Genomic DNA, 26,588 nt, shown 5'->3' with positions numbered 1-26,588 from the left:
GTAGCTCCTAGAGGTAAAACAACCAGATTATTATTCCCATGAAAATATACTTTAAAAACCCTCTTTGAATAGTAAGTGAAATAAGTCAGAGAAAGACAACTACTGTGTGATTTCACTTATATGTTGAATCTAAAAAACAAAATAAACAAACAAAAGAAAACAGAAACAGACTCATAGATACAGAGAACAGAGACTGATAGGGGCCACAGTGGAGGGGACTTGGGGGACTGGGTAAAAATGTGAAGGGATTAAGTACAAATGGGTAGTTGCAAAATATTCACTGGATGTAAAGTACAGCATCGGGAATAGAGTCAGTAACATTGTAATAACTGTGTACAGTGCCAGGTGGGTACTGGGAATATCAGGGGAATATTTTGCAAAGGATATGACTGTCTAAGCACTACTATGCCATACACCTGAAACTACTACAAAGTCATATCGAATGTAAACTGTAATTGAAAAATAACATTTTTATTAGAATTTTAAATTTTAATCAGGTACAAAAATAACAGAAGAGTAAACCTACCTGTAAAGCCTTGCTAAAATCCTCTTTTAGGAACGTTTTTACTTTTAGAAGAGGCTGCTCATAGGTCAAAATTAAACTCTAGATAGTGGAATTAAAGTGGTGAAGAATGAAGTGGTTTGTACATTTCTGGTATAAAATCTATTTGAAAGCACAGAGCAAGGGCCTTAAGAATGTTCACGCTCTTTGGTCCAGACTTTGCCCAAGGAAAATAATCTTTACACACAAAGATTTGTATTAAAGAGTATTTATTGCATAGAGGAGGCAACAATCCCCTGAAGGCTGGGTGGGCTGCAGCGCCACCTCTGCTGAGACGGCGGCACTGCGGGGAGCACTTCCCTGGCTGGGAGCTGACGCCCGCCAGAAAGACCTTCTCTTTCCAGCCCATTAACAGTCTCTCTAAGTTATGTGACCTCAGGATTTTGATTCTTTTCTACTCCCTTTGGTCTATTTCTATTCTCTTTAGATTAAAGAAAAAGAAAAAGGTGCAGTCTGTTTAGATAGGCAGAGGGAGAATAGGGAAAAGGAAACAGAAGAAATGTCCTCTCCTGTCCTCATCCTTGTCTCCCAGACACAGAACATCTCTATGTACTAAGAATGTCTTGTCACATAATGTTTTTAATGAATACTCTTTTGCAGATGGTTTCAAAGACTGTAACACAGACATGATGGCTAATGAATCACTTTAAAGATATATACAAACCAGGGTTGTGGGCTGTATTTTCAAATGTTGTTGCCATTCTTAATTGCTTATAGTTATAACTCTTCTTAAATCAGGGTTACTTGGTTTAGACTACTTATTCGCATGACTGTTTTAGCTATGTCCCCAAGAACTCTGCTTTTAGGAAACTAACCAAACATGCATTTCTCTTTCCTCTTCTCTTTTAATGACGCATTCTTTATAATTTCCATTAAATTAAATTATTTTTTATTGCTGACCAATTCCCCTATACAAATCATGTCTTCCTGCTGGTCCCCTTTCCCTCTTTCACACTGTTTATCATAACTTGTAAATACGCAACTTTTTGTGTGTCTGTTTCTTTAAGGCCTGTCTTGTTTCTTAGGCAGCAATGGCGAGGTCTGCTTCCTACTCTGTACCCACAGCCGAGGACTCAGTGGGCACTTATCAAACACTGCCCAACCAAAAGATAAATCAATAGACAAATTTGTTTTTGAAAACAATGATGAGAATTTATAACAATGTGGACATAGGATCTTCCCTGCTAATGTTACTTTTAGGTTAGCAGAAATTTTGTGATAGTTCAAAGAGTATAAGTGATAAGTGACTTAAACCTCAGACTAAACGCATGTAAATACAGGTTTGACTTGCTATCACATATGAATTGCACCCTTATGTGATTAGACATTTTGTTCTGATCTTTGGAAAAGGAGTTAACTCTTGCTAAGATGAATGCAAAAGATTTCCTTATAGTAGAAAACCAAAAACCAACCACCATATCACCCCCAATAGCAGCAAAGAAAAAACAATCTCCAAAGCAAACTTTTCCAGGAACTATAGGTAATAATATTAATAAAGCTCAAGTTCAGTTAATATAACAACACTCCATTAATGGCATTTTCTTTCTCACTGATTTCTAAGAAGCAAACAAAAAAAAGATATAATTCTTTAATTCTATAGGCTTTCTGTATTGTTACAGATTGATTAAAACTTTTTTTTCCTCAAAAATAATCTATTCATTATATTTCTTTTTTTTTTTCTTTCTAAATCTGGTCTCACTGTTTGAATGAATTAGAATGAGGAAGAAACAAATAGAACAAACCAAAGTTATGGAGAAAGTATGTGTGTGAACTTTATTTCATCATGAGAAAATCACTTCTGTGCAGTAACAGAGAATACTGATATCTACACGATAATAAGGTTGTCTTTGTATTTAGATACATACCTTCTATTTGTACACAATATATAAAATTCATGGAGGAAATGATTTTCTACAGTACAGTTTCTTTGTTGGAAGAGGACTTGTTCCGTTAGTTTCTGTTAGAGAACGACCCCCAGTGCTGTGACTGTGGTACCAAGGATCGCAGTTTCGATTTTGTAATTTATTAGACACCATAATCTCATATGAACATTAAGTGAAAGCTAGAAACTACATCCTCCTGCAGGATGGAAAGAGAGATGTAAGTACTCAGGTTGCTATGCCAATAACTGAGTTTAGCAGAGTATGATTTCCGTGATGTGTTATGAATAGACATAGTTTTCCCGAGTAAGTCTGATGATGCCTATTAGTAACATTGCTGCAAATGGTCTCCCTGCTCTGACGGCATGCACCTCATCTTCAATCAGACATCCCTGTACACACATGGGAAATGAGGCTACCACCACGAAGGGCCTTCTGTATTGTAGCTAAGAACTTGTGGAGGGCTTTAGCGGTTAGCATGGTACTTTGGGAAAAGAGGCAACCACTCTCAAGCAGACAGCCCATCCCAGGGAGAAGCTGCTAAAACAGTAATTCCAGGGGAGGCTCTATCTACCCCATCCCTGTAACCCAAATAGAAATAGACTATGTGGGTATTTTTCCCTTCAAGAAATTCTTCTCTTTGAATAGCATCCCTCACAGATTTACGACTGTGCCCCACACATGGTTTTTATGGCCAGGGGCCTATCAACCTTGCTGTGGGATTTGAAATTGTGCTTGTTTTTAACCATGTGAATCATTTTAGGGATAATTGGCACAGGCTGAGGTTTGTGGGAAGTAGGGGGGAAAAAAGAAAATACCAGCATAGTTCTTTTAGCTAACATCTTGAATTTGACCCAAATGAACATAATTAGCTCTGCACAGGGAAGTTATGGAGAATGCCGGTGGTGTGGGGATGAACTCTACGATTAAAATCACACCGAGAAAGTCTGAGACTGCGTTGGCACCAACCACAAATACTTCTTCATAGGGTTAATTTCATGTGTTGCAGCTGCTTTTAAAATAAAAATGTTAAAAGCCTCAGAGGTTATACCTGGCCACCAAATTCAACTCTCTCTTCTGAGATGGATGGCATGGCTTGCCTTTGATGACCAAAATATTTAAAGTATAGCTGAGAAGCAAAAGTTCTCTAGAGAGTGACCTTTCCTGGTGGCTCAAGGCAGCCTAACCAAGCCTAGAGGGACAGGCAAAGATGCAAATGGTGAGGTAATGCGGAGTTGCTGGTCTCTTCCTGTCTGGTGCCCACAGGAAGCCTCAGTCCTGGTGCCGCCGGCCTGGGTTTTGGGTGTGAAATGGAAGCAGTCCACGCTGGTTAAGCCAGGAGTGGCCGACGGGCCCTCTCTGAACAGCTCTAGCACGCACACCCATTGGAAACACAGTCAGTCAGGCAAATCCACAGCTGGAGGGAACCTTGGCCCCACCCTCAGGAACAAGCAAGCACTAAACGGCAATTTAGAATCATTTGGGCAAAATTGGCAAATGCTGTGTGTGGTGGAGAATAGGAGCCTGCCCTAAAGCTTAGACACATTGGTCTCACACACCGGGGGGCATTCAGGCCTTCATTTCTCAGTTTCTTCAACTGCAGCTTATTTAGAGTGTTATCAAAGGAGGCCGGCGGCCCAAGCCATTTGAACTGCCACTGTGGACTCTTTGGTTTGATACATCCACATGCCATGGGCTCTCTAGCGGCGGGAGAGGCACAGCGGCCCTGTGCCCAAATGCAGAGCAAGTCATGGAAACACTGCAGAGCGTGGGCAGTGGTGGGGTTACCTCCGGCCTGCCAGCCACTTAGACGCCTCGCAGCTCTCGCTCTGAGGGATACTGCTGAAGGGCCTTACCCTCGGACGTTTGGAGGACCAGGGTCTTGCTGTACTGGCTGACGCCTGTTTTGTTGAAGGCCTTGACGCGAGCGTTGTACGTGCTGTTGAAGTGGAGACCATCCACGGTGCACATTGTCTCCTTTCCGACATACACTTCCTGGGGGTCAACAGAAAACAGGCCACCATTTAATGGGAACCCTTGTTAGGAATTAGGGAGGTAGTGTTTTTCAGTGGTGCTTTGGCATCAGCCTGATCTGGATTCAAATCTTGAGTTACTGGGCCATTTAATTGACTTCTTTTTAGTTTCAGTTTCCTCATCTGTGAAATGGTATAGTAATACCCACCTTATGAGGTTGGTGTTAGGATTTCACAAGGTCAAATGGGCAAACTGGCAAGCATAGTGCCCTGTATTTATTTATTTGTTTATTTAATTGATTGTGTTTAGAGAGACAGAGGGAGGGGGAGAAGGGGAGAGGTAGAAAAGAGGAGAGGGAGAGGGGGAGAGAGAGAGAGAGAGAGAGAGAGAGAGAGAGAGAGAGAGAAGCACTTATTTGTTGTTCCAGTTAGCTGTGCATTCTTTGGTTGTTTCCCTTCTGTACCCTGATCAGGGATCAAACCTACAACCTTGGTGTTTTGGGACAACACTCTAACTGACTGAGCTAACCAGCCAGGGCCCATAGTGCCTTGTATTTAGGATAGGCCTGGCAGTTTAGTGAATGGGAGTTGTTAGTAGCTAGGTCTTAAAAAGTAAAATTGGGTGTTACAGGTAGTCTTATACTTATTGTTATTAACATGGCATTTATACACTGTATTATACCTACAAGCTCTTTATCAGTGTGATTTGTAAAAAAAAAAAAAAGGTTTGAAAACATGAGGGTGGTCTCCATGCTGTGTTTCTAACTCCACTAATGACTTCAGGAACTATTATAAGATGATACACTCAAAGCCAGAGGAGTGTAGGTTTCCATCCCCGTATAGAAGGAAGGGGGAGGAAACAAGGAAGAGAGGAAGAATGACATTTCAGGGCTTAAAATAAATTCTAGCACAATGCATCTTTAGCATAGGTTAAGCATTTGCTTCCCTCTTTAGCTGTACCCTTTGCAACGTTATGCTGATGTAATGAGTAAAAATAATTCACATTCAAAGCACAGCCTTAAAACAACAACTCTTCTGTGGGACACGAAGAAGATTGGAGTCCGGGATGGCAGTATGCTAAGAATTTCACATGGATTATCTATATGACTCTTCACAATGCATGAGGTACATGGTATTATTATCATCTCCATTTTACCACGGAGGACGTGAAGGCTCAGAGAGGTGAGAAATGGGCACAGTCACACAGCGAAGTGGTGGAGTTGGGACCTAAATGCAGGCATTCTGACTCCAGAGCTCACAGTAGTGCCTGTACTCTCTCTTAAGAAGGATAAAGACTACCTCACCAGGCAGTGACGCAGTGGATAGAGCATTGAACTGGGACACAGAGGACTCAGGTTCGAAACCCTGAGGTTGCTGGCTCGAGCGCAGGCTCATCTGGTTTGAGCACAGTTTATCAGCTTGGACCCAAGGCCACTGGCTTGAGCAAGGGGTCACTCAGTCTGCTGTAGCCTCCCAGTCAAGGCACATATGAGAAAGCAATCAATGAACAACTAAGGTGCTGCAATGAAGAATTGATGCTTCTCATCTTTCTCCCTTCCTGTCTGTCTGTCCTTAGCTGTCCCTCTCTCTGTCTCTCTCTGTCTCTGTCACAAAAAAGAAAAGAAAAGAAGGACAGGACTGTTTCTATTCAGAGACTCCTTCATCTATCTTTGATATGGAACAGGAGAAAGGAGGCCGCAGCTGGAGGGCAGGCCCCTGCGGGTTGGCCTGCTCCAAGAGAGGGGGTATGGTTGAGCCTGAGACCCCTCAGAGGTAGCCGACCAGGAGCAGGTCCCCTGCTTACCCGGAACTGACCGCCATTGCCGTCATCCAGCTCCAGAATGTATCCTTCAGCGGGCACCATGGACAGAGGCGGCTGTTTCCAGGACAGTGTAGCGCTGTTGTTGTGGGTGCAACACTCCTCCAGCTGTAGGATGGGGGTTGCTGGGACTGGAGAGGAAGCTAAACAGAAATTAGTGTAACCCTGGCTTCTGTTGAGTTGCAAACACTTCAGTATCTTGGAATGATAAACACTCCTCTGATAAACCTGCAAGCAGACGAAGTAGCTAGCCCAGGAGTGCATGGGCAGGGGGGCGGGGAGGAGCCCTCGCAGTCTCCACTCCTGTGCTGCCTTTGCCCAAGTCCATGGTGTACTTCCTACCTTAATGAAAGGGAAGGCAAGTGCTCTGTTCTCACTCCCTTGAGCATCAAAGACATCATCCCTAAGGGAAATATTTTACACGGGGGATTGATTTCCAGTCCAGCCCATGGAAGCCTATTTAACCCACACCATGGCTGATAAATTTATCATAGAATTTATTCTGAGCCCTAAACCCCAAGTTTATAAACTTGGAATTGCCTATTCTGAGAAATATCTCTGAAACAACTACCATATTTCCCCATGTGTAAGATGCTCCTTTTTCTGAAAAATTTGGGGTCTAAAAACTGGGTGCATCTCATACAGTAGTTGTAGAGTTTTTTTACTTGCATTTCTTGCTTTTTCATGTTTGTTTTTGCGCTCATTGCTGTAGATGAATAAAACTTGAGTTCAATAACTTTATGTAATACATTTTTTTTTCAAATTTCAGGCCCCCAAATTAAGGTGCGTCTCGTACATGGGAGTGTCTTATACATGGGGGAATACGGTATATTTCTAAGGTCCTACCATTTTTTTTTAAACCAGTGATTCTACTCAAGGCCTTATGCATGGAAGTAGCTAAAACACTGTTTTGAAAATTTGGTATCAACGGACTAAAATGGTGATTTTTCAGTTTTGAAACTTCTGAGGAACTTGACATCATTCTTTCAAGGGAGCTAGCTATACCTTGAAAACAGCACTCAAGTCTATTCTTTCTGTAGGTATAGAATGTCAACTGTGAGCCTAGAGAGTAGTATGGGAGAAGACAGGGCCTGGCAGAGTAGGTCGAGGTGTCCTCACGACCTGGCGGGAGTCTGTCATAGTGCTGCTAGCCACAACATAACCCGGTCTGCACTCTGTGCCGAGTCTTCTCTATTACTTAAAACGGCAGATTAGTTGAGCCTTCAGACACACAGCCACAGAAAAGTTATGTAATGAATAATCCAAGTTCCTAAATATAAACTCAGTATATGTATCTGAGAACAATGTTTTTACCAACTGCTTAATATTATTTTTTTCAGCACCAAAATATGAATTTATTTTTGGAGCACTTGAACAACAGGAGAGCACAGTTCGGATCCCATCCAGGGACAAGCAGGTGAACAAATGCCCACTGTGGAACACCTGGTATGTTGTACCGAAAGTGGATCCTGAATGTCATGCATTGAATTAAATCTGTTCCTTTCCAGCACCCCCACCAAGAAGACGGTTAATTTAACAGCAACTTAGGAAACAGGTTGTGTAGTGGATGACCGAGAAAACAAAAGCAGCGACTCTACCATGAGAAATGTGACAGTGAAGCAGGTCAATGATCTTATACTTAAGAAAAGACTGTGATATGTTAGATAAAACCACACCTGAGTTACAGGATCAAACACAATTAAATTAAAATTATGACTGGTTAATTGGAGATGATCAGTTTAGGAAGGGACATCCTGTTTCCAGTGTCAATGGCATAGAGTTCAGGTGGAATTTTATTAGAGAACAAAGTCTTCTGTAGCCCCAGAAATCCTAGAAAAATCTGGATGCAAAGAAAAGGAGATGCATTCATTGCCTTGTCCCATAAAAAGACTACAGGACTGGATGGAAGAAGGAAGAGAGAAGACATGACTCCATCTAATGATTCTAACAGTCCTCTCCACATAAGTGGGCATCACTTAGGAGTTGTAATTAGAGGGTTAACTTTAGGTTATTATATATGTTAGGAACATACTTTGTCATTTCAACATTTTCCTCATAAAAAGAAAACATTTTAGCATATTAACTGTGGAGTAAACTATGACAAGTTTAAGCAAACCATTCTTCAAAGGGCTTTTAAAGACATGGAATGATTCTCCCTTGGGATATTTGCTCTTTAAAAAAATTTTTTAATTGAATTTATTGGGGTGACATTGGTTAATAAAACTACACAGGTTTCAGGTGTACAATTCCAATTCTATAACTCATCATCAGTACATTGCATTGTGTGTTCACCACCCCAAGTCAAGTCTCCTTCCATCACCCTCTATCCCTCCACATTCCCCCTCCCCCTTCCCTTACCACCCTTGCTCGTAACTGACCTTATTTCTTAGGGCTACCATAAATCAACAATTCCTAGGACTCTATTTTATTAGCTCCCCTATCAGTCCTCATTTTTCCTTTGTTCATGTTTCAGGAAAGACTACATTTCATTAATTTTAAAATCAAAGAATAAGATCACAATAAGAAACCAATAAGATGGTTTCAACCTGAATCATACAAATATTGCAATGTCTCTGATAAGAAACTCAAAATTTCTTATATAGATATAAGTATAATTAAAAGATTAATTGAAACACCTGGTGTCATGTATAATTAAAATATGTGAACTTCATTTATAAGTCCTCAGTGGATACACTTTAAAAGACCAAAAGTATAGAAAAAAGTCTAACCATTCACTAATCTTCAGATCTTAATATTGCCCCAGGTTTAAACAAATAAGCAAAAAACAGGGAGCGAGAGAGAGAGAGAGAGAGAGAGAGAGAAATTAAATGAAGGAACCTAGAGACATCTGTACGATTAAATCTATTTCTCAATGTGCTCAGAACTATTTTTTCTTTTTCATTATTTACCCCAAAGTGATGTTGCATATAAAAGGCAAGTGTGACAACATTCAAGCTGACATTTAAAAAGAATACATTTCATAGTGGGGTGTTATGTAACCCCATTTTACTTTATTAAGTATAAAATCAATGGTCTACGAGAATCCAAAGTATTTCCAAATTAATTTACCTTTTGTGTTTTGGAAATGGATAGCATCACAGTTCCTGGGCTGAACTACAAGAAAAAATGTTTTATTTAAACGCCTGTCACTGAAGTTTTCATAGCTATCTTAATCTTAACATTTTCATAATCATTCTTAGACATCATTATTTTTTTTTTCCCCTAAAGAACTAATTTCTCCTAGCTGATAAGAATTTAAACACCTGGCATTCTTTTAGCTGGTAAAATCAAGCTTCTGGCTCAAAGTCTCCTCTTGGATAGAAAGGGACAGCTGTTTTTACTGACTTCCTTGAAGAGACCTGGTAGAGCTATGGCTCAAAAATTACATTTTGTAACAGGGTCTTCTTATGTTTTAATTTTTTTTTTTAACAGAGACAGAGAGAGAATAAGAGAGAGGGATAGACAGGGACAGACAGACAGGAACGGAGAGATGAGAAGCATCAATCATTAGTTTTTTGTTGCACATTGCGACACCCTAGTTGTTCATTGATTGCTTTCTCATATGTGCCTTGACTGCGGGCCTTCAGCAGACTGAGTAACCCCTTGCTGGAGCCAGCGACCTTGGGTCCAAGCTAGTGAGCTTTTTGCTCAAACCAGATGAGCCCGTGCTCAAGCTGGTGACCTCGGGGTCTCGAACCTGGGTCCTCAGCATCCCAGTCCGATGCTCTATCTACTGCGCCACCGCCTGGTCAGGCTAATTTTTTTTTTTTTGGTAATTTTCCAAAGTTAGAGTGGGGAGGCAGAGACTCCCACATGCACCCAACCAGGATCCACCCAGCATGCCCCCTAGGGGGTGATGCTCTGCCCATCTGGGGCATTGTTCTATTGCAGACAGAGCCATTCTAGTGCCTGAGGTGGAAGCCATGGAGCCATCCTCAGCACCCAGGCCAACTTTGCTCCAATGGAGCCTTGGCTGTGTGTGTGGGGGAGATAGAGAGGAAGGAGAGGGGAAAGGGTGGAGAAGCAGATGGGCGCTTCTCCTGTGTGCCCTGGCTGGGAATCGAACCCGGGACTTTCACACGCAGGGCAGATGCTCTACCGCTGAGCCAACCGGCCAGGGCCTGTTTTAACTTTTAAGCCCATTCCAGTTCAGATTATATCTCAGATTTTTCATGTTCATTTCAGATTTCTCCCCTAATCCTTCAGATAGTGCCACCCAGAATTCCTCTGTGAAGGATAAGAGGAGTATGGTGAGGACATGTGAGGAAGGGAAGCTGGCCTCCCACTGTTGACAGGAAAAAACAATGACAGCTGATGCCTTTGAGTACTTACTGAGTGCATGGCAGTGTGGTGAAAAGTTTTACATGTATTCATTCATCTAATTTTCACAACAATCCCACCATGACTAGTACTGTTACCATCTCAACTTTGCAGATGAGGAAACTGAAACACAGAAAGGTTCCCTGGCTAGTGAGTGGCAGTGATAGGATTTAGAGCCAAGGTTACATTGCATCCTATGGTCTCTCCAGCCTGCTGTTCAGTCATAATGCACTAGAGGGAAGGCCCCACACCTAAATCCAAGGGGAATGTTCTTTTTGGTTTCCATATGGGAACGATAAAGCCTCCCAAGAATTGATGGCATGGATTAATGAAATATTTCGCTGCAGGACCTATGGTGGTTGGGAATGCATTTTACCGCCACTTTTCCTGAAGGTTCCTTTGTGAACTCTCATTTTTGGTTATGGTGGCTGGACAGTACAAATGGCATCTGAGGGAAGTTCAGAGGAATACTGTAATAAGCTATTTCTGCCAAGCTGTCAGTAGCACACTGTTAAGGATAAACACGAACACAGGTTTTGAGAGCATGCCTTTTAAGTCCCCAAACCATGAACCGATGTCATGCATGAACAGATTTCATGCATGAACAGGTTACATGCATGAATAGGTTACATGCAAGTCATCATGTGTACTCATTTTATCACCGCCAAACCCCTGGGCACACTTTCTCCATCGTTTCTATAGGAGAGTCTGTTCAGATCACACTGTCCTTGTCCATGACCTTGGTGCATACTCAGAGCTCTTACATTCAATATGAGTTGATAAAGATAAATGTGTCTTAGGTGAGTAGAGGCACTTAAGGGATTAACAGCCATTGGCCTATGCACTAAATAGGCTTGGTAGGGTGTTAAGTCATTATTTTATCCTCATTCAGAATGAACACACTGGGGTTTCATTTCAGCACCCTGACCAGTGAATCTTGGGATACTTTGTATGTTGTACTTAGACGATTCTGGGGTAATTTTTTTCTGGGCTGGGGTAGGTATCTGAAATCTAGTCTGAGCCAAGCAGCAGAGCCCTTGATGGACTAGGAAAAATATCTTAAAATTTCTTTCCTATGTCCTGGGAAGAGTTAATAATACCAACTTAGAATTAAAGAAAAACTTTAAAAAAAAATGAAAGAAAAAAACCCCCAATAAAAACAGAAAACAAAGCTTAATCTGTTGTTTTTTTTTATAAATGAAAAGTTTGAGAAAGAAAATACCACTCCCAATAGTCTAGAAAAAGAGTAATGATGATTTTCTAATCAAAATGCAATCAGAAAACATGTCATTAAAATTTAGGGACATTTGAACAAGAAAAGTACCAGCATTCTCCACTTAGATGTCAATTGCTTGGGGGTGATGTGAAATCAGAAAGAGCAGATTAGTTACATCCTTAGTTAATAGCTGTGCATTCTTGCCGAACCTTAGCTGGCCTAAATGGAAACATGTAAAAACCAATAACAGAACTATTTTCTTTTATATCAAAAAAAACCCCAAAAGGCATCTGAGATGAAATTTCAAAACCAGAGAGTTGCTAAAGTTTTGTTTCAAGACGTAAGCAGAAATTTTAGTTGTCCGTTTGAGTCATAACTTTAAATGCATATGTTAAGTAATTTTGAAACTATTTTAACTCCCTACTGTAATCCACAATTAGAAGACAAGTGGAACAATTAGAAAACATACTGAGGGGCCCAGACGGGGTTGCTGGGTGGATTCCCATCTGGGCGCATAAGGGAGGGAGTCTGTCTCTATCTCCCCTCCTCTCACTTGGAAAAGAAGAAGAAAAAGAGAAAACATATTGATTTACACATATTGTTAGTTTCACGATGGTCAGATTGCTTTAAAATGCTCCTTAAATTTTGGTCATTTATACATGGATTTTGGGTGTAGTTTCTTGAGATATTTTTATTGATAAACTGTGAAAGTGCAGTTTATTAAACTGACTAAAAATACTCTTAAAAAAATTAAAAGTCTAATACTACCCTGATGCAGTTGTGCATATGTTAACAGCTATCAGAGAGGCCAGCAGAAGTCTTCACTGCAGCCAGTCAAGTTCCAGTACCTCATGAGTTTTGGCTTTTACCTTCCATCGCAAGCATCTGACGGATAAAAGTGATCCAGATCCTAAAGAGGACTGGGCTCTCCCTGAAATAATTAAACTCAATGGCACAAAACAAAGCACGTAAACCAACTCTGCAGAGGGATACTAATCAGAAGTAAATTAAATTACGATGAAGTGTTAAAAAGAAAAGAAATATGGAACAATCCAGTCTCGTACCCAATGGCCTGTTTTATCACCTTCATAAACCACTGTTCTGGATAATTTTGTGTTCCGGGTGAATTTCTGCAGTGCATTCTGCATTTTGGCCTTTAGAGTGCTAGGCATTCTCTGCTGTGTGTACAGACTGACGGACTGAACACACAGCTGTGGCCATGCTTCTCTGTGTGCAGCCTACACAGCCAAGTGACAATGCTTTAGGAATGTGGACCGCGATGCACACACAGCACATTGAACCTGAAGTTCCCATACCAGACGAAAGGCCTGTTCACTCCAACACAATGGTTACCCTCCTACCAAGTGGCCTGTACGCCAGGTTGGGCAGACAGACACGGCTCAGAATGACAGTGAAGGGAGGAGGAGTGGATGGAAGGACTTCAAAATCCTGAGGCTTTTACTCTCTACCTGCCCCATCTCTCCTGCCCTGTCACCATGGCTAATTGGGTTGGCTCATTTTTTTTTTCTTTTCCACCGAAAGCCCTTACATAGCCATTCTTAGCTGCTCCTGACATAACCGTTCACTGATTTTAGCTCATTGAAAGAACTGGGTACAGAGAGAGGCTGACGGAGGGGAATGTACCTGGGGCTCTATACACTACTCGGGCAGCTGTATTTCACAGGCCACAGCGTAGGTCTTAAAGAAGATAAATTTAAATAGCAAGAAAAATTTGCTGGAACAAAATAAGAAATTTCTACGTTTGAGAGAGGAATTCAGTTATTCCTTAGAGCAGCGCGTAGTAAGGCGCTAGCTTCGCAGCACTCACTGGAAGCTGTCGGTGTGGGTTCTGGAGCCATGCTCCCCGGGTTTGGGTCCTGGGCCTGGCACTCACTAGCTGTGAGAGCTCAGGCCAGTAACTCAGTCTTTCTGTGCCTCAGTTTCCTCAGTTGCCTACTAGGGCTGTGAGACTAAAATGAGTTTTTTTTTTGTTTGTTTTTTGTATTTTTGTATTTTTCTGAAGCTGGAAACGGGGAGAGACAGTCAGACAGACTCCCGCATGCGCCCGACCAGGATCCACCGGCACTCCCACCAGGGGGCGACGCTCTGCCCACCAGGGGGCGATGCTCTGCCCCTCCGGGGTGTCGCTCTGCTGCGACCAGAGCCACTCTAGTGCCTGGAGCAGAGGCCAAGGAGCCATCCCCAGCGCCCGGGCCATCTTTGCTCCAATGGAGCCTCGGCTGCAGGAGGGGAAGAGAGAGACAGAGAGGAAGGAGTGGAGAAGCAGATGGGCGCTTCTCCTGTGTGCCCTGGCTGAGAATCGAACCCGGGACCTCTGCATGCCAGGCCGATGCTCTACCACTGAGCCAACCGGCCAGGGCCTAAAATGAGTTTTAATCCACGTAAAGCACTTAGGAGAGTGTCTGATTTGGTAAGCGGTCAGTAAATAAGTGCTGAACGTTTTTGTTACTGCAACAAAATATTTTTGTTTGCAATCTATACACTACTTACTTCAAATATGAATTAAGGCATCATCCCAAAGCAATACATATTAAACAAAAAATGAGAAAATTGAAAATAAAAGAGGGCAAAGGTCCACTAAAAGGATGAGAGATGTGCACGCCCCAGGTACAGGGTGAGTTTAGCTGCGTGATGTGCGCCAACAGTATGTATATAGCCCAGAACTTGCTGGGTTATATGGTTCTAGACAGATAAAGTCTAGTCTGATAAGGGAAGCATGTAGATTTTTCTTAAGAAACACAAATTTTAAAGCACTGACTTCTAAGTCATTTATTATGTGGATGCTTAAATTGGGAGAAGCAAAGACCAAATCAATTTCTTCAAGAAACGTCAGAAAATGACTAAATTATAGAGACAGAGAACAGATCCGCAGCTGCCAGAGGTCGGGGATGGTGGAGGGGAGGGGTGTGGGTGTGACTGAGGGAGAGCTTTGTGCTGATGCAATAGTTCTGCATCTTGATTGCAGCGGTGGTTAGACACCTGGCAAATGGCATAGAACTAGCCACATGTCAGTTTCCTGGTTTTGACATTGTATGATAGTTACCCAAGTTGTAACCATTGATAGCACTGGATAAAGAGTACACTGACCTCTCCTTACTGTTGTTGCAACTTCCTGAGACTATATAGTTATTTCAAAATAAAAAATAAAAAGACAACAACAAACCTATCAGAAATAATTTTCAGATCAATATTACTTACACTGCACAATTGGTTTGAGTTTTTATTTTGATTTGAAAGGGTTATTCCTTAAGGTAATTTAAAGTGTTTTTATTTTCTCTTACCCATCTCAAAATCTCAGAGATTTCGCCATATCCTATAATCACATAAACCAAAAAGTTTAAGAGTTAAAGTTTATTTCAAAATTTCGTTTTCTTTGTGTATCCAGGCTCGCATTTTCCTGACCATTACTGGCAAGCCGCTGAGCCTGTCAAATTCCCGCAGATCCACGTGCAGCTGTTTGCTCACTGTCTCTATCCACGTGGAAGCAGTCATTTCAGTTCTGAACTCCCTTGATTTTCATCAATATTTCTGGGTTACTTTCTGTAACAAGATTATATTTGTGTACAGCAATGCTTGCTGTCTCTTCCTCTCTCTCTCTCTCTCTCTTTTTTTTTTGTCAGCTATTCTCTGATGCTGAGCCTCTGAAATCTAAAAGATGCTCAAAGTGACAAACATAGAGTTTATCTGAATTTATCTGACATTCTGAGAGGTAGGCTACAGAGCTACAAGGTATATTTCTATTACATGGTGAGATAGGAGCCATTTCAAGCCTTTTTTTTTTTTTTTTTTTACATTAACCAGAGGGATGTGTGTGTCCACCTTCCAGCCTCTCAGGTGATTCAGGTGATTTATAAACCTGATAGCTGCCTTTCTTTGCCTATATCCTGCTTCAAGCACCAGTCTTTACTCGGCTGGAGCTAGGCCCGGGGAGAGCGGGGCACCCACCTTTCATCTGCACGAAGTCCAGCTGGTGAATGGACTGCAGCAGAGGGCTGTTGTCCAGACTCAGGTCGAAGTCCGTGGTCATCCTGGGAGTGAGCGTGCCTTTCCCCCACTGATCCTCCGTCAGGTGCACTCTCCTTATGAGGGCGTCAGAAATCTAATCACATCAAAGACCACAGCCTAAGAAACACACCACCACACTGGGCCCAGACCACTGCTCCTCCACTCTCCTGGAGTGTCACCACCAAGCTTCCTGGGACTTACACCTTCCTGTCTCTACGCAGGTGGTGACCCACTCTTTATCATGCAAATCTAAACACTTTTGTGAGTCAGAGGGGATGATTTAAATAATTAGCAGCTATTCATTGCCCTAATATTTGGATATATGATCATGATATTTATGATTGAAAAAATACTTATGACTAACAGCCAACATTAAATAATGATATGTTGGTGATTAATTAATCCTACCAGAACCAATAACCCTGATTCTAAAATGAGGTGTGGGTATCCTGTCAAGACTTACAAATGAGGTTTACAAATAGTTTAGAGAGGCTGCATATCGTAATCTGTAAAAGGTCCCCAAGCTTTTTACACAGGGGGCCAGTTCACTGTCCCTCAGACCATTGGAGGGCCGCCACATATAGTGCTCCTCTCACTGACCACCAATGAAAGAGGTGCCCCTTCCGGAAGTGCAGCGGGGGCCAGATAAATGGCCTCAGGGGGACGCTTGCGGCCCCCAGGCCGTAGTTTGGGGACTCCTGCTCTAAGCCATCATCTTCATGGATCACTCTATGCTTTGGCAGAGGATGCTTTCATTTCTTATATTTCTCTGTCTTTCTTGGCCAGCTTGGTAGAAGGGATCTACATATTCCTTAATAAAAGTTCCCTTAATCATTGGGATTAAAACTTAAGTAAAATTCAGCTGTCATCATGGCATCTCACTAAAACAATTAACACTGAAGAAATCATGAGACAGCCAAGGAATGAAAAGCTTCACTTTATTTGCGAAATCACTGACTTGCTGGCAGTAGGAGGTGTCAAGAAGATAGAAACCTTGTACACTTAGACGTTTAGCATCAACACTGTCCAGGTGATATTAGTGGAAAAGGACACAATTCTTAGGGAAGGCAGTTAGTCTGCTTTGGAGGAACTTAGAGGGAATTACGTTTTCATGATTAAACACAAGAACAAAAACAAACACAAAAGCCCGTGCACTCGTCAATCTTGTAGCACGAGGTGGCAGAGACTTCCAGGAAGTCAGTGGGGTTTAGCAGGCACCCACATACACACAGCAATGCAGGCAGGTTCTGTTATAGAGGGACCCACATCCAGCCAGGGCCATTGGGAGTCTGGCCTTGGTAGACTCAGTCTCATGGGATAGAGAATCTGAAGCAGAAACTAATTGATACTTGCCTGCAAAAAGCCACTGGGATCATTTTCCTTAATCACCTCCAGGCAGTACTCCATGAGACCCGTGGTCTGGCGCAGTTTCACGGTGCAGTGAGAGATCTGATCTCGAACCACCTATGAGTGATGACAGAACAGAATGGTCCATAATGGCAGAGGGTAGAAAAGAAGCAAACTGGGACTTCAGGTCACTTCTTCAAACCAGAATCCAAGAGCATCACGGAACGAAACTCAGTTTATGCATATTTTGTGGCAATGCCTGCTGTGGACAATGGCCCCAGAGGACAGGTTGGATAATGGCTCTTACAGGAACTTGTAACAACAGGACCCATCAGAAAGGCTTGCAGATTGAAATCATGAGAATCTGGTTATATTAGCACCTCAAGGGACATCTTCCACAGCCCCGCCCCCCCTTGCTCCCCTCTTCTGGGAGCTGCTCTAAGTGGGAGGTCTTGGAGCTGAGCAGCCTGAGGTCCAGCTGCAGCTTCAGCTTCTGCTCTGTGACACAGTAGCCCACCTTGTCCCACCCACGGCCTGTCCCTTCTAAACAGCAGGCGTCACCATCTGAACCCAGTGCCTTTCTCATACTGATTCTCTTTCTTCAGGTGGGTGGTAGGGTGGGGCTAGAGGTGGAACTTGCTGAAAGACAATCAGCTGATGTAACTAAGCCAGAGAACCATGGATGCAGAGTCAAGTTTTAAGAATAATCCACTTAGAATCAACTCATTTTGGAAAGCAGTTTTAAAGGCTGTTCTATTTGCCAAGCTGTGCATCAGCTTTAACCTAGAAAGGCAGTTTCTGCCTCTGGGAAGTTGTCTTTGCCCAGTGTTAAACACTGGACTGTCCTTGAAAAGTTTCTTTCTTCAGAGATGTTTATCATCTGTGTCCTCTGCTCAGTGACCCACACCCTGAAGTGGTTTCTGAAGCAGAATTGAACAACAGTTTTCTAGGAGTTTCAGTCACTCACATCCTAGTTGTTTATAATACTTTGCAAAAGCCTCAAAAACATCCAGCATTCCATACTTCACAGATAATAACAAAAGAGGTTTTTATAATGATTAAATTAAATATTAAATAAAATATAATTAAATAATATTAAATAATAATTATTTAATAACTTTTCCTTGTCCCTTCTTTTCATTTATTTATTATAAATTTATATTCTTTTACATATACTTTTGGAAAACAAATGGGGGAAAAGGCAAATCATCTCACCTCTCTGATGCAAAATTTTAAAGCATTTGATACTTCCTTTTAGTTTTTTTCTTTGAGCTAGATTTATTTATAGTTGCAATCATAGTATGTAACAATTTTACCTCCTTCCCACTGAACACCTTACCATAGGCATTTTCCATGTTGCCACCATCCATAAATGTTATTGGTTACATAAACATCCCTTTGAGTGGGTTATCATAATTGATTTTACTCTTTCTGTTCCTCTACTTTTGAACATTTAAGTTTCTTCCTAATTTTTTTTGACTATTCATTCATTATTACTGGTCTTTGTTTCTAATTTTTTTTTATTATGATAAAATACACATAACATAGAATTTACCATTTTAACTGTTTTTATTTGTACAATTCTGTGGCATTGAATACATTCACACTGTGCAGCCACCACTACTATTGGTCTCCAAAACTTTTCCTCTTCTCAAACAGAAACTTTGTACCTATTGAACAACAGCTCTCTCTTTTTTCCTGCCCCCAGTCCCAGGCAAACACCATTCTACTTTCTGACTGGATTTGACTGCTCTAGGACTCTCATAGAAGTGGAAGTAAACAATATTTGTTCTTTTGTGACTGGCTTGTTTCACTTGGCAAATGTCTTCAAGGTTCATCCGTGTTGTAGCTGGTGTCAAAATTTCCTTCTTTTAAAGACTAAATAATGACAAGTGATGTTGACCATCTTTTCATGTGCTATTGGCCATTTATATATTTCCTTTTGAGAAATAGCTATTCAAGTCCTTTGCCCATTTTTAAAAAATGGGTTATTTGTTTTTCTGTCGTCTTTTGATGCACAAGATTTAGAGATTTTCATGAAGTTCAATTTGTCTACTTTTTCTTTTGTTGCTTGTGCCTTTGGTGTATATCCAATAAATTATTATTGTTTATTGTTGTTGTTTTTAAGTGAGAGGAGGGGAGATAGTGAGATAGACTCCCACATGTGCCCTACCAGGATCCACCCAGCAAACCCATCTAGGGCCGATGTGCAAATCAACCAAGCTATCCTCAGTGCCTAAGGCCAACACTCAGACCAAGTGCACTATCCTCAGCACCTGGGGCCGATGCTCAAACAAGTTGGGTCCTGGCTGCGAGAAGGGAAGAGAGAGAAGGAGAAAGGGACGGGAAAAGAAGCAGATGGTTATTTCTCATGTGTGTCTTGACCAGGGATTGAACCCAGGACATCCACATGCAGGGCTGATGGTCTATCCACTGAGCCGACTGGTGAAAATAATTTCAGGGCCAGAAATTATTTTCAAATCCAGTGTTGTGAAGTGTTTGCCTTATATTTGCATCTAATAGTTTTATAGTTTCAGTTCTTACATTTAAGACTTTGTTCCACTTTGAGTTAATTTTTATATATAGTGTTAGGCCCAATTTCATTCTTTTGCATATGGATAGCCAGTTTCCCCAGCATCATTTGTAGAAAAACTGCCTTTTCCTCAGTGAATGGTCTTGGAACACTTGTCAAAAATAATTTGACCATATATGTGAGAGTTTATTTCTGGGCAGTCTATTCAATTCCAGTGGTCCATGTGTCTAGCTTTATGCCATTACTATACTGGTCTTTTTAAAAACATCTTTTATTTATTTATTTTTCTTTAGTAAGAAGTGAGGAGGCAGAGATATAGACTCCTGCATGCGCCCTGACCAGGATCTACCTGGCAGATCCCCTACTGGGTGATGCTCTGCCCATCTGGGGCTGTCGCTCCATTGCTTGGCAACCGAGCTACTTTAGTGACTGAGGCAAGGCCATGGAGCCATTCTCAGTGCCTGGGACCAACTTGCTCCAACAGAGCCATAGCTGTGGGATGTGGGAGGGGAAGAGAGAGACAGAAAGAGAGATAAGGGTGAGGGGTTGGGGGGGGGGAGGAGCAGATGGGCACTTCTCCTGTGTGTCCTGACTGGGAATTGAACCCAGGATGTCCATACACCAGGCCAATGCTCTACCACTGAGCCAACTGGCCAGGGTTACTATACTATTTTGATTACTGAAGCTTGGTAGGTAAGTCTTGTAATTAGGAAGTATGAGAATTCTAATTCTGTCCTTTTTCAAGATTGTTTTGGTTATTTTGGAGTCTTCTAATTTTTTGACAGATGATTTGCTATTGCTTTTAAACTTTCAATATAATAAAAATAAAATTAAAATGTGGGATTTAAAATTTTCTTTATTGGAATTAATGAAAGAAAGCAACTTTGATGTGAAGATTATTTGGTTTGTGATTTTGGTGGGGAGGGGGAGGAGATCAAATTTAAGATTGACTTATTTTCTTCTGGCATCTAGTGTGTTTCTGTCAAACTTTTACCACCATCTGTCGGTCTGGGTTCAAGAAATACAAATAATTTTATTTTTTAATCAGAAAAGAAATAGGAAAGTTAACTTTCTATTTCTTGGGTGGAAAATAACCACCCACAAGTAAAACATTTTAAAATGCCAAGACAAATGACCTACAGAAAATATGTTACCCTTCTCTGCTATGTGAGACTCATCTAAATTGTTCCGAGAAGATGTTTTTATATTTCGGTAGCCAGTGCATCAACGTTGCTAGGTAGCAGAAATCTCAGCAGGTATTCTTCACTACTCAAATGTCACCCGCCAGGAACATGCCTGACTGACTAGTAGTACTAAAAGTCCGAATAACGACCGTGAACCTCATCTGAGCACAAAGTGAGTTTACCATTGAGGCAAAATAGACTAAATTGTGTTTACTTTCCAGGGCATTCAGCTCAATGATAATTTTATGACCTTAATATGCTGAAATAAATACAATACTCCAGCCTTATGAAATTCTGTCTGCTTCTATAAATTTCCTTCTCAAGCAGGGTTTATTCGGTGCCAAAGAAGCTATCTGAGTGTTGGGACTGCCTTCTCTCTCTTTTTTTTTTAATTTTTATTTTATTTATTCATTTTGGAGAGGAGAGAGAGAGAGAGAGAGAGAGAGAGAGAGAAGGAGAGACAGGGGGGGAGGAGCTGGAAGCATCAACTCCCATATGTGCCTTGACCAGGCAAGCCCAGGGTTTCGAACCGGCGACCTCAGCAATTCCAGGTTGACGCTTTATCCACTGCGCCACCACAGGTCAGGCCTCCCTTCTCTTAAGAAGCTTCCCTGTTGCCCTGCAGATGGACGATTCTCTGTCTCAGCAGGGGTTTGCTGGCTCCTGAGCTTCACAGTTCAAGCTTCCTGGGCGGACTCACAGTCCCCAGAGTTCCTGGTTCTCAATTCCCACTGTTGCAACAATTGATTTTGGTCTATCTTTTTACATGTTTAATTGACCATTTCACAATAATCACCATAGCCTGTTATAAAAATCACTGTTAAAAATTAAACTACAGGGTCCCAGAAGTAGCATTTTTGGGTGTGTTATAATGGACTTCTAGTTTGTGAAGTAATTTAGAAAGATTTCCTGTCTTACAGAAATTGGCCATATATGATACTTAGAACTTTTAAGAGTATAAATATTTTTTTCTCTGAGTGTCTTTATCAGCTCTCTTACTTGCTACCTTCTTCACTCCGATATTTCTACCCCTTTTTATTATTATTTACTTCTACATTGTATTTTTTATGAAAAACAATTCCTAGGAAGCCAAGCCATGTTCTTTTTCTGTGAGTTTCAGGTTTCTTTGTGGTGGTTCTGATGCTCTAGGGACAGTCCTGGCAGCCTGTCCGCCGCTGGCTGGACTCAAGAGTTCCTTTTCCTCGGAAAAGTGTGAGGTGCAGGAATGACACCAATAGGCACCAGGAAACAACCTTCCTGCTTTTCATCTGCATTAAAGCCCAAGTAAGCCAGCTCTCCAGGGACAATGCATTAATTTGTGCTCCATAGTTTCAGTAAAGGTTTTCACCATTTTATCAGCAGTCACCATCTGTTCCGGATGGCAGTGCCTGTTCATTATTTGAGCAGTTTTATACTGTTAAGTGGCACATTTATAAAGGTCATTTCTTGAGACAGGATGTGACACTAACACCTATTCGGAAAACGAGAACCTGAGGACAGACTGTTGTGTCCCTTTGAATGCTCAGACATTTTCCATAGCATAGAGCAACCCATGAAAGCCTCTACCAGACAAATAAAAACTTTTGTTCTGCCCACCCACAACGACATTTTCCCATTGCACCTCTGACAGGCCAGTCTCCCTCCATGCATCTCATGTGACATATCCAGCAACAAGAACTGGTGTTAAGTAAGGGGAATTTTCATTATTTCAACTGATTTCTTTTTTGACCTTGGCACCCTTCCTCTACCTCTATTCACCTCTTCATCTAATAGGTGGCTCTTCAAATTTTTCTTTGCTTCTTCTTTATTACTTTTATTTTTATTATTATTATCTTAGGTGAGAGGAGGGGAGATAATGAGGCAGACTCCCACATGTGCCCCGACCTGGATTAACCTGGCAACCCCGTCTGGGGTTGATGCTCAAATCAACTGAGCTATCCTCAGTGCCAGGGGCCACACTCAAACAAATTGAGCTACTGGCTGCTGGTGTTGGGGCAGGGGAGAAGGAGAGAAAGGATTAAGGGAGAGGGGGAGAAGCAGATGGTCGCTTCTGTGTTTCCTGACCAGGGATCGATCCCAGGACGTCCATCACTGGGCCGATGCACTATTCACTGAGCCACTGTCCAGGTCTGTTTCTTCTTTTTAATTTTTATTTGTTTATTCATTTTAGAGAGGAGAGGGAGAGACAGAGAGAGAGAAAGAGAGAGAGAGAGAGAGAGAGAGGAGAGACAGAGAGAGAGAAGGGGGGAGGAGCTGGAAGCATCAACTCCCATATGTGCCTTGACCAGGCAAGCCCAGGGTTCGAACCGGCAACCTCAGTATTTCCAGGTTGACACTTTATCCACTGCGCCACCACAGGTCAGGCTCTTCTTTTTAAATTAATACTTCTTCTCATAGTATTCTCTCTCATTTTAGCATCTGGAAGAATATCACTAATGAATTTTTAGTCTAAGTAAATACATTCTTTTTCTCCTATTTCAGAAATGATTTTTAAATATAATCTATATTTTCCCTTCACAGTTTAAAACAATTACCCACAAGTAAAAAGTAACCTTTTTTTTTTTCTTTTCTATTTGAGATTTATGTGCTTTAAAGATGCAAGCTTGAATTTATTCTTCACAGGTCCTTTTGGTCAGTGGGGGGAGTTCCTATGGATTCCATCATGTCTTAAAGCAAGATGACCAATTAATGCTTGGAACTGACTCATCTTTGAGTTATAGGTGAAGTGCCATGGCTATTAGATTCATCTAGTAAAATAAAGAATTCTCCTGTTTTGTTTTTTTTTCCCCCTGGAGTTGAATGTTATCTCCTATAGAACTATGATTACATTCACTGAAACTTAGAGCCATTTAAATTAAGAAAGAACATCTTTATTTTCTCACAAGCCACCATCCCTTCACTCGGTTTTCGGCAAATGTTTTCTGTTCTCTTGCTATTACCCTTTGTATGGGTGTCATCCACTCACTTACATTGGCAACTAATCATTTCAAAGACAAGTCTGAGCCTTTGAGTTTTTAGTCAAGAATAAGGATCATTAGGCCTATTAAATATATAAAACACTACCTGTTTTGAGGAAGGTTTGAAATGTTCACAGTAAAGCACTGAACTGTCTATTCTAGAAGTGTAAGTGCCGTCAACAGCCTCACTGATAAACATTGAGCGGAATATGCAAAGCATGCTCCTAGCGTATAGAATACTGTACCCTTGTACGGAACAGTGAATAAAGGAAAAAGTACCAGCCATTCGGAGAGAGAAGCATGTTACTGTCGTCCCACCCACACAAGAGAACATTTACCGTTTACGGTGGGCCGTAGTAAAAGTGACACATGCAGTAGGGTGCTTTGTAAAATATTGTATATGAGGCACAGTGGGGTGCGGGGGATTACTCCATCATCTTCAAAGTATGCGTTAAGTCTTCGGGAGCTAATTAGTGTCATTCATGTCTGAGTTCAGGCAAGGGTGTCAGAGAAGTTCTGTGACTGTCCTTCGCTAGCATGGCCAAGATGTGTAGGGAGGATTCAACGGTACGTCCCCAAACCTTGGTGAGCTCCAGCTCTACGTGATGGCGTCCTGTTGATTCCGGGGGCACCCTGAATGCTCTATTTCACACACACAGATCTTCTGTGACTTTGGCTCCTACACAGTGGGGAGCAGAGGGCCACAGAATTTGCCAAATGAAACTGAAAGTAATTTCCCATTAATAACAGACTTGTAATCAATCGTAATTGTGGTTAAATTATTAGATCAGCCCCCTAAAAAGTTCTGATGAGGGTAGTTGAAGGTTTTAAGTTGTTACAGTGTGACTAATTTTTCCAAATGTCTTCACTGTGACAGACTAACTGAACTTCTTGCCAGTAGTTGTATTGAATATTAGGATTTATCTGATTATTGGCTTAAATTTGTTGCTTTTTCTTTCTAGTAATGGCTGTAGCCAGTAAAATACTATATAATTATTTTAAAATTCTTTATAAGCTTGAGCAGGACTTCCTTCCTTCCTTCCTTCCTTCCTTCCTTCCTTCCTTCCTTCCTTCCTTCCTTCCTTCCTTTCTTCCTTCCTTCCATCCTTCCTCTCCCCCAACTCTCTCTCTCTGGATTACTTGCCTATTATGAAGCAATGGCAAAATATCTGAAGTAAGCAGTTTGACAAGCCAATAATGTCCCTAGTGTAAATTTGTACTCAATGATACAGCCATATGATTTTTTTTATAAACATAATGGGAACATAACAGGCAATACATAGTAAATAATAACAAAGATAATGATAGCAATAATAATAATAATAATAATTCTAACAAAATCCAACAGTATATAGTAGGATTCAAAATCTAGCATTCTCTAGATAATTATAATTGGGATAGGAAGACCTTCTATAAATATGAAAGGCCCTACAAACAGTAAGCTTTATCATTATCTTTTAGCATTCTCACTGAATAATTTTGTTGGTAGATTAATTTACCAACCACATATGGAAATGAAAGGTTAGACTTTTTCAGAATTTTTTTTTCATAATTATAATTTTCTTCTCTCCAGAGGATCTCAGAAAAATGTACTATTCAACATATAAATTCATTTAAAAATATTGGAGAGAGAAAACATTTAAAATGATTGTAGAATTATTTCAAATTTTGAATATTATATAAAGTAAAAGAATTCTCAGATATTTCTTTGGGTTTACCAAAAGAAAAATAGCATTTTTAAAGTTCCTGAAAAAAAAACCCCCACATAGATCTCATGATTGACACATTTTAATATAAGTGTTGTCACAAATTCCCTGTGAGGATCACAGACAGAGAGGACAGTGCTCAGGGCCTTACTAAGCTAAGACAGACAAGGGAAGGATGAGAACAAAACATACAGATAGGACAGGAAGCCTGGAAATCTAGTCTACTTTGTTGGTCATCAGGATATTGACCAGGAGTTCCCAGTGAGACCTGGTAATATTTCTTGAAAGCTCAAAACCTGTTTTTCTCTCTAGTAGGTTCCTGGCATTTGCTTTAGTTCACCACATCCTGAAAACAGATATTTGGCTCTCAGTGTTTTTTCAAACCACAAAATAGTATTAACTGTAATTTATATTTCAAACAGTATTCCTAAAATATGATCACATCTGTGTATGTCTCAAAGCCTTTTTTTTTTTTGGCTTTTAAAAATAGCTCACCAAACTCTGTGGACTATTTTGTAAGATGATCAATTATAAACTTAGGCCACTGAGGAATTTCTCAGGTTCAGAGACAGTGACACACCTGCATGGGCTCATTCTACACCATGAACTATGATTTATGAAAAAATAAGCCCGTAGGAGCCCTTCTTCAATGAGCTGAATAAAACCAGATCTCCAGTTATTCTCTCTCAGTAACAACACCAATAATAACAGTGAGTATTTATTGAGTGCTATGGTCAGTGTTTTCCAGCGCCACACGAGGTGATGATGACTTCTAGCCTTATTTTACACACAGGTAAAAGAAACTGAGACATACACTTGCTGACCGTTAGAGACCCAGTAAATGATAAAGCATGTGCTCAAATCTCCTTCTCTATGACACGGAGTCTGGCCTCATCACCACTCAGCTCCATCCTGCCTCGGAACCAGAGCTATTCAATCTGCTCAAGCCATCCGAGCTTGCAGAGAGGGGCATGAGGGGACTATAAAGACTGCATTTACACATGCTCACTGTCCCGCATCCCTAGCCTTTTGGATTGCTCAGGCAGAGAAAGTTGCCAGAAAAAT

At 41.2% G+C, this 26,588-nt stretch overlaps 1 protein-coding gene across 14 annotated transcripts in view; it reads right to left on the bottom strand.

The window, feature by feature from the left end:
• The window catches only part of TRIM9 (tripartite motif containing 9), a 113,376-nt gene that overhangs the window by 17,416 nt on the left and 69,372 nt on the right, over positions 1-26,588 (bottom strand). For 7 of the 14 annotated variants that reach the window (XM_066342200.1, XM_066342203.1, XM_066342205.1 and 4 more), the window contains exons 4-7: positions 17,150-17,260; positions 15,737-15,890; positions 6,220-6,377; positions 4,299-4,437 (exon numbers count right to left, since the gene is read on the bottom strand). In XM_066342200.1, the coding sequence (XP_066198297.1) occupies positions 4,299-4,437; positions 6,220-6,377; positions 15,737-15,890; positions 17,150-17,260 (562 nt within the window). Of the gene's footprint in view, positions 1-4,298; positions 4,438-6,219; positions 6,378-9,303; positions 9,349-15,736; positions 15,891-17,149; positions 17,261-26,588 lie in introns of all 14 variants that reach the window. The other 7 variants (XM_066342197.1, XM_066342201.1, XM_066342204.1 and 4 more) reach the window with 3 other exon arrangements.

The sequence above is a fragment of the Saccopteryx leptura genome, chromosome 6 (genome assembly GCF_036850995.1).
Source record: "Saccopteryx leptura isolate mSacLep1 chromosome 6, mSacLep1_pri_phased_curated, whole genome shotgun sequence".
NCBI classification, from domain to species: Eukaryota; Metazoa; Chordata; class Mammalia; order Chiroptera; family Emballonuridae; genus Saccopteryx; species Saccopteryx leptura.
This window is presented reverse-complemented; position numbering and strand designations above follow the sequence as displayed.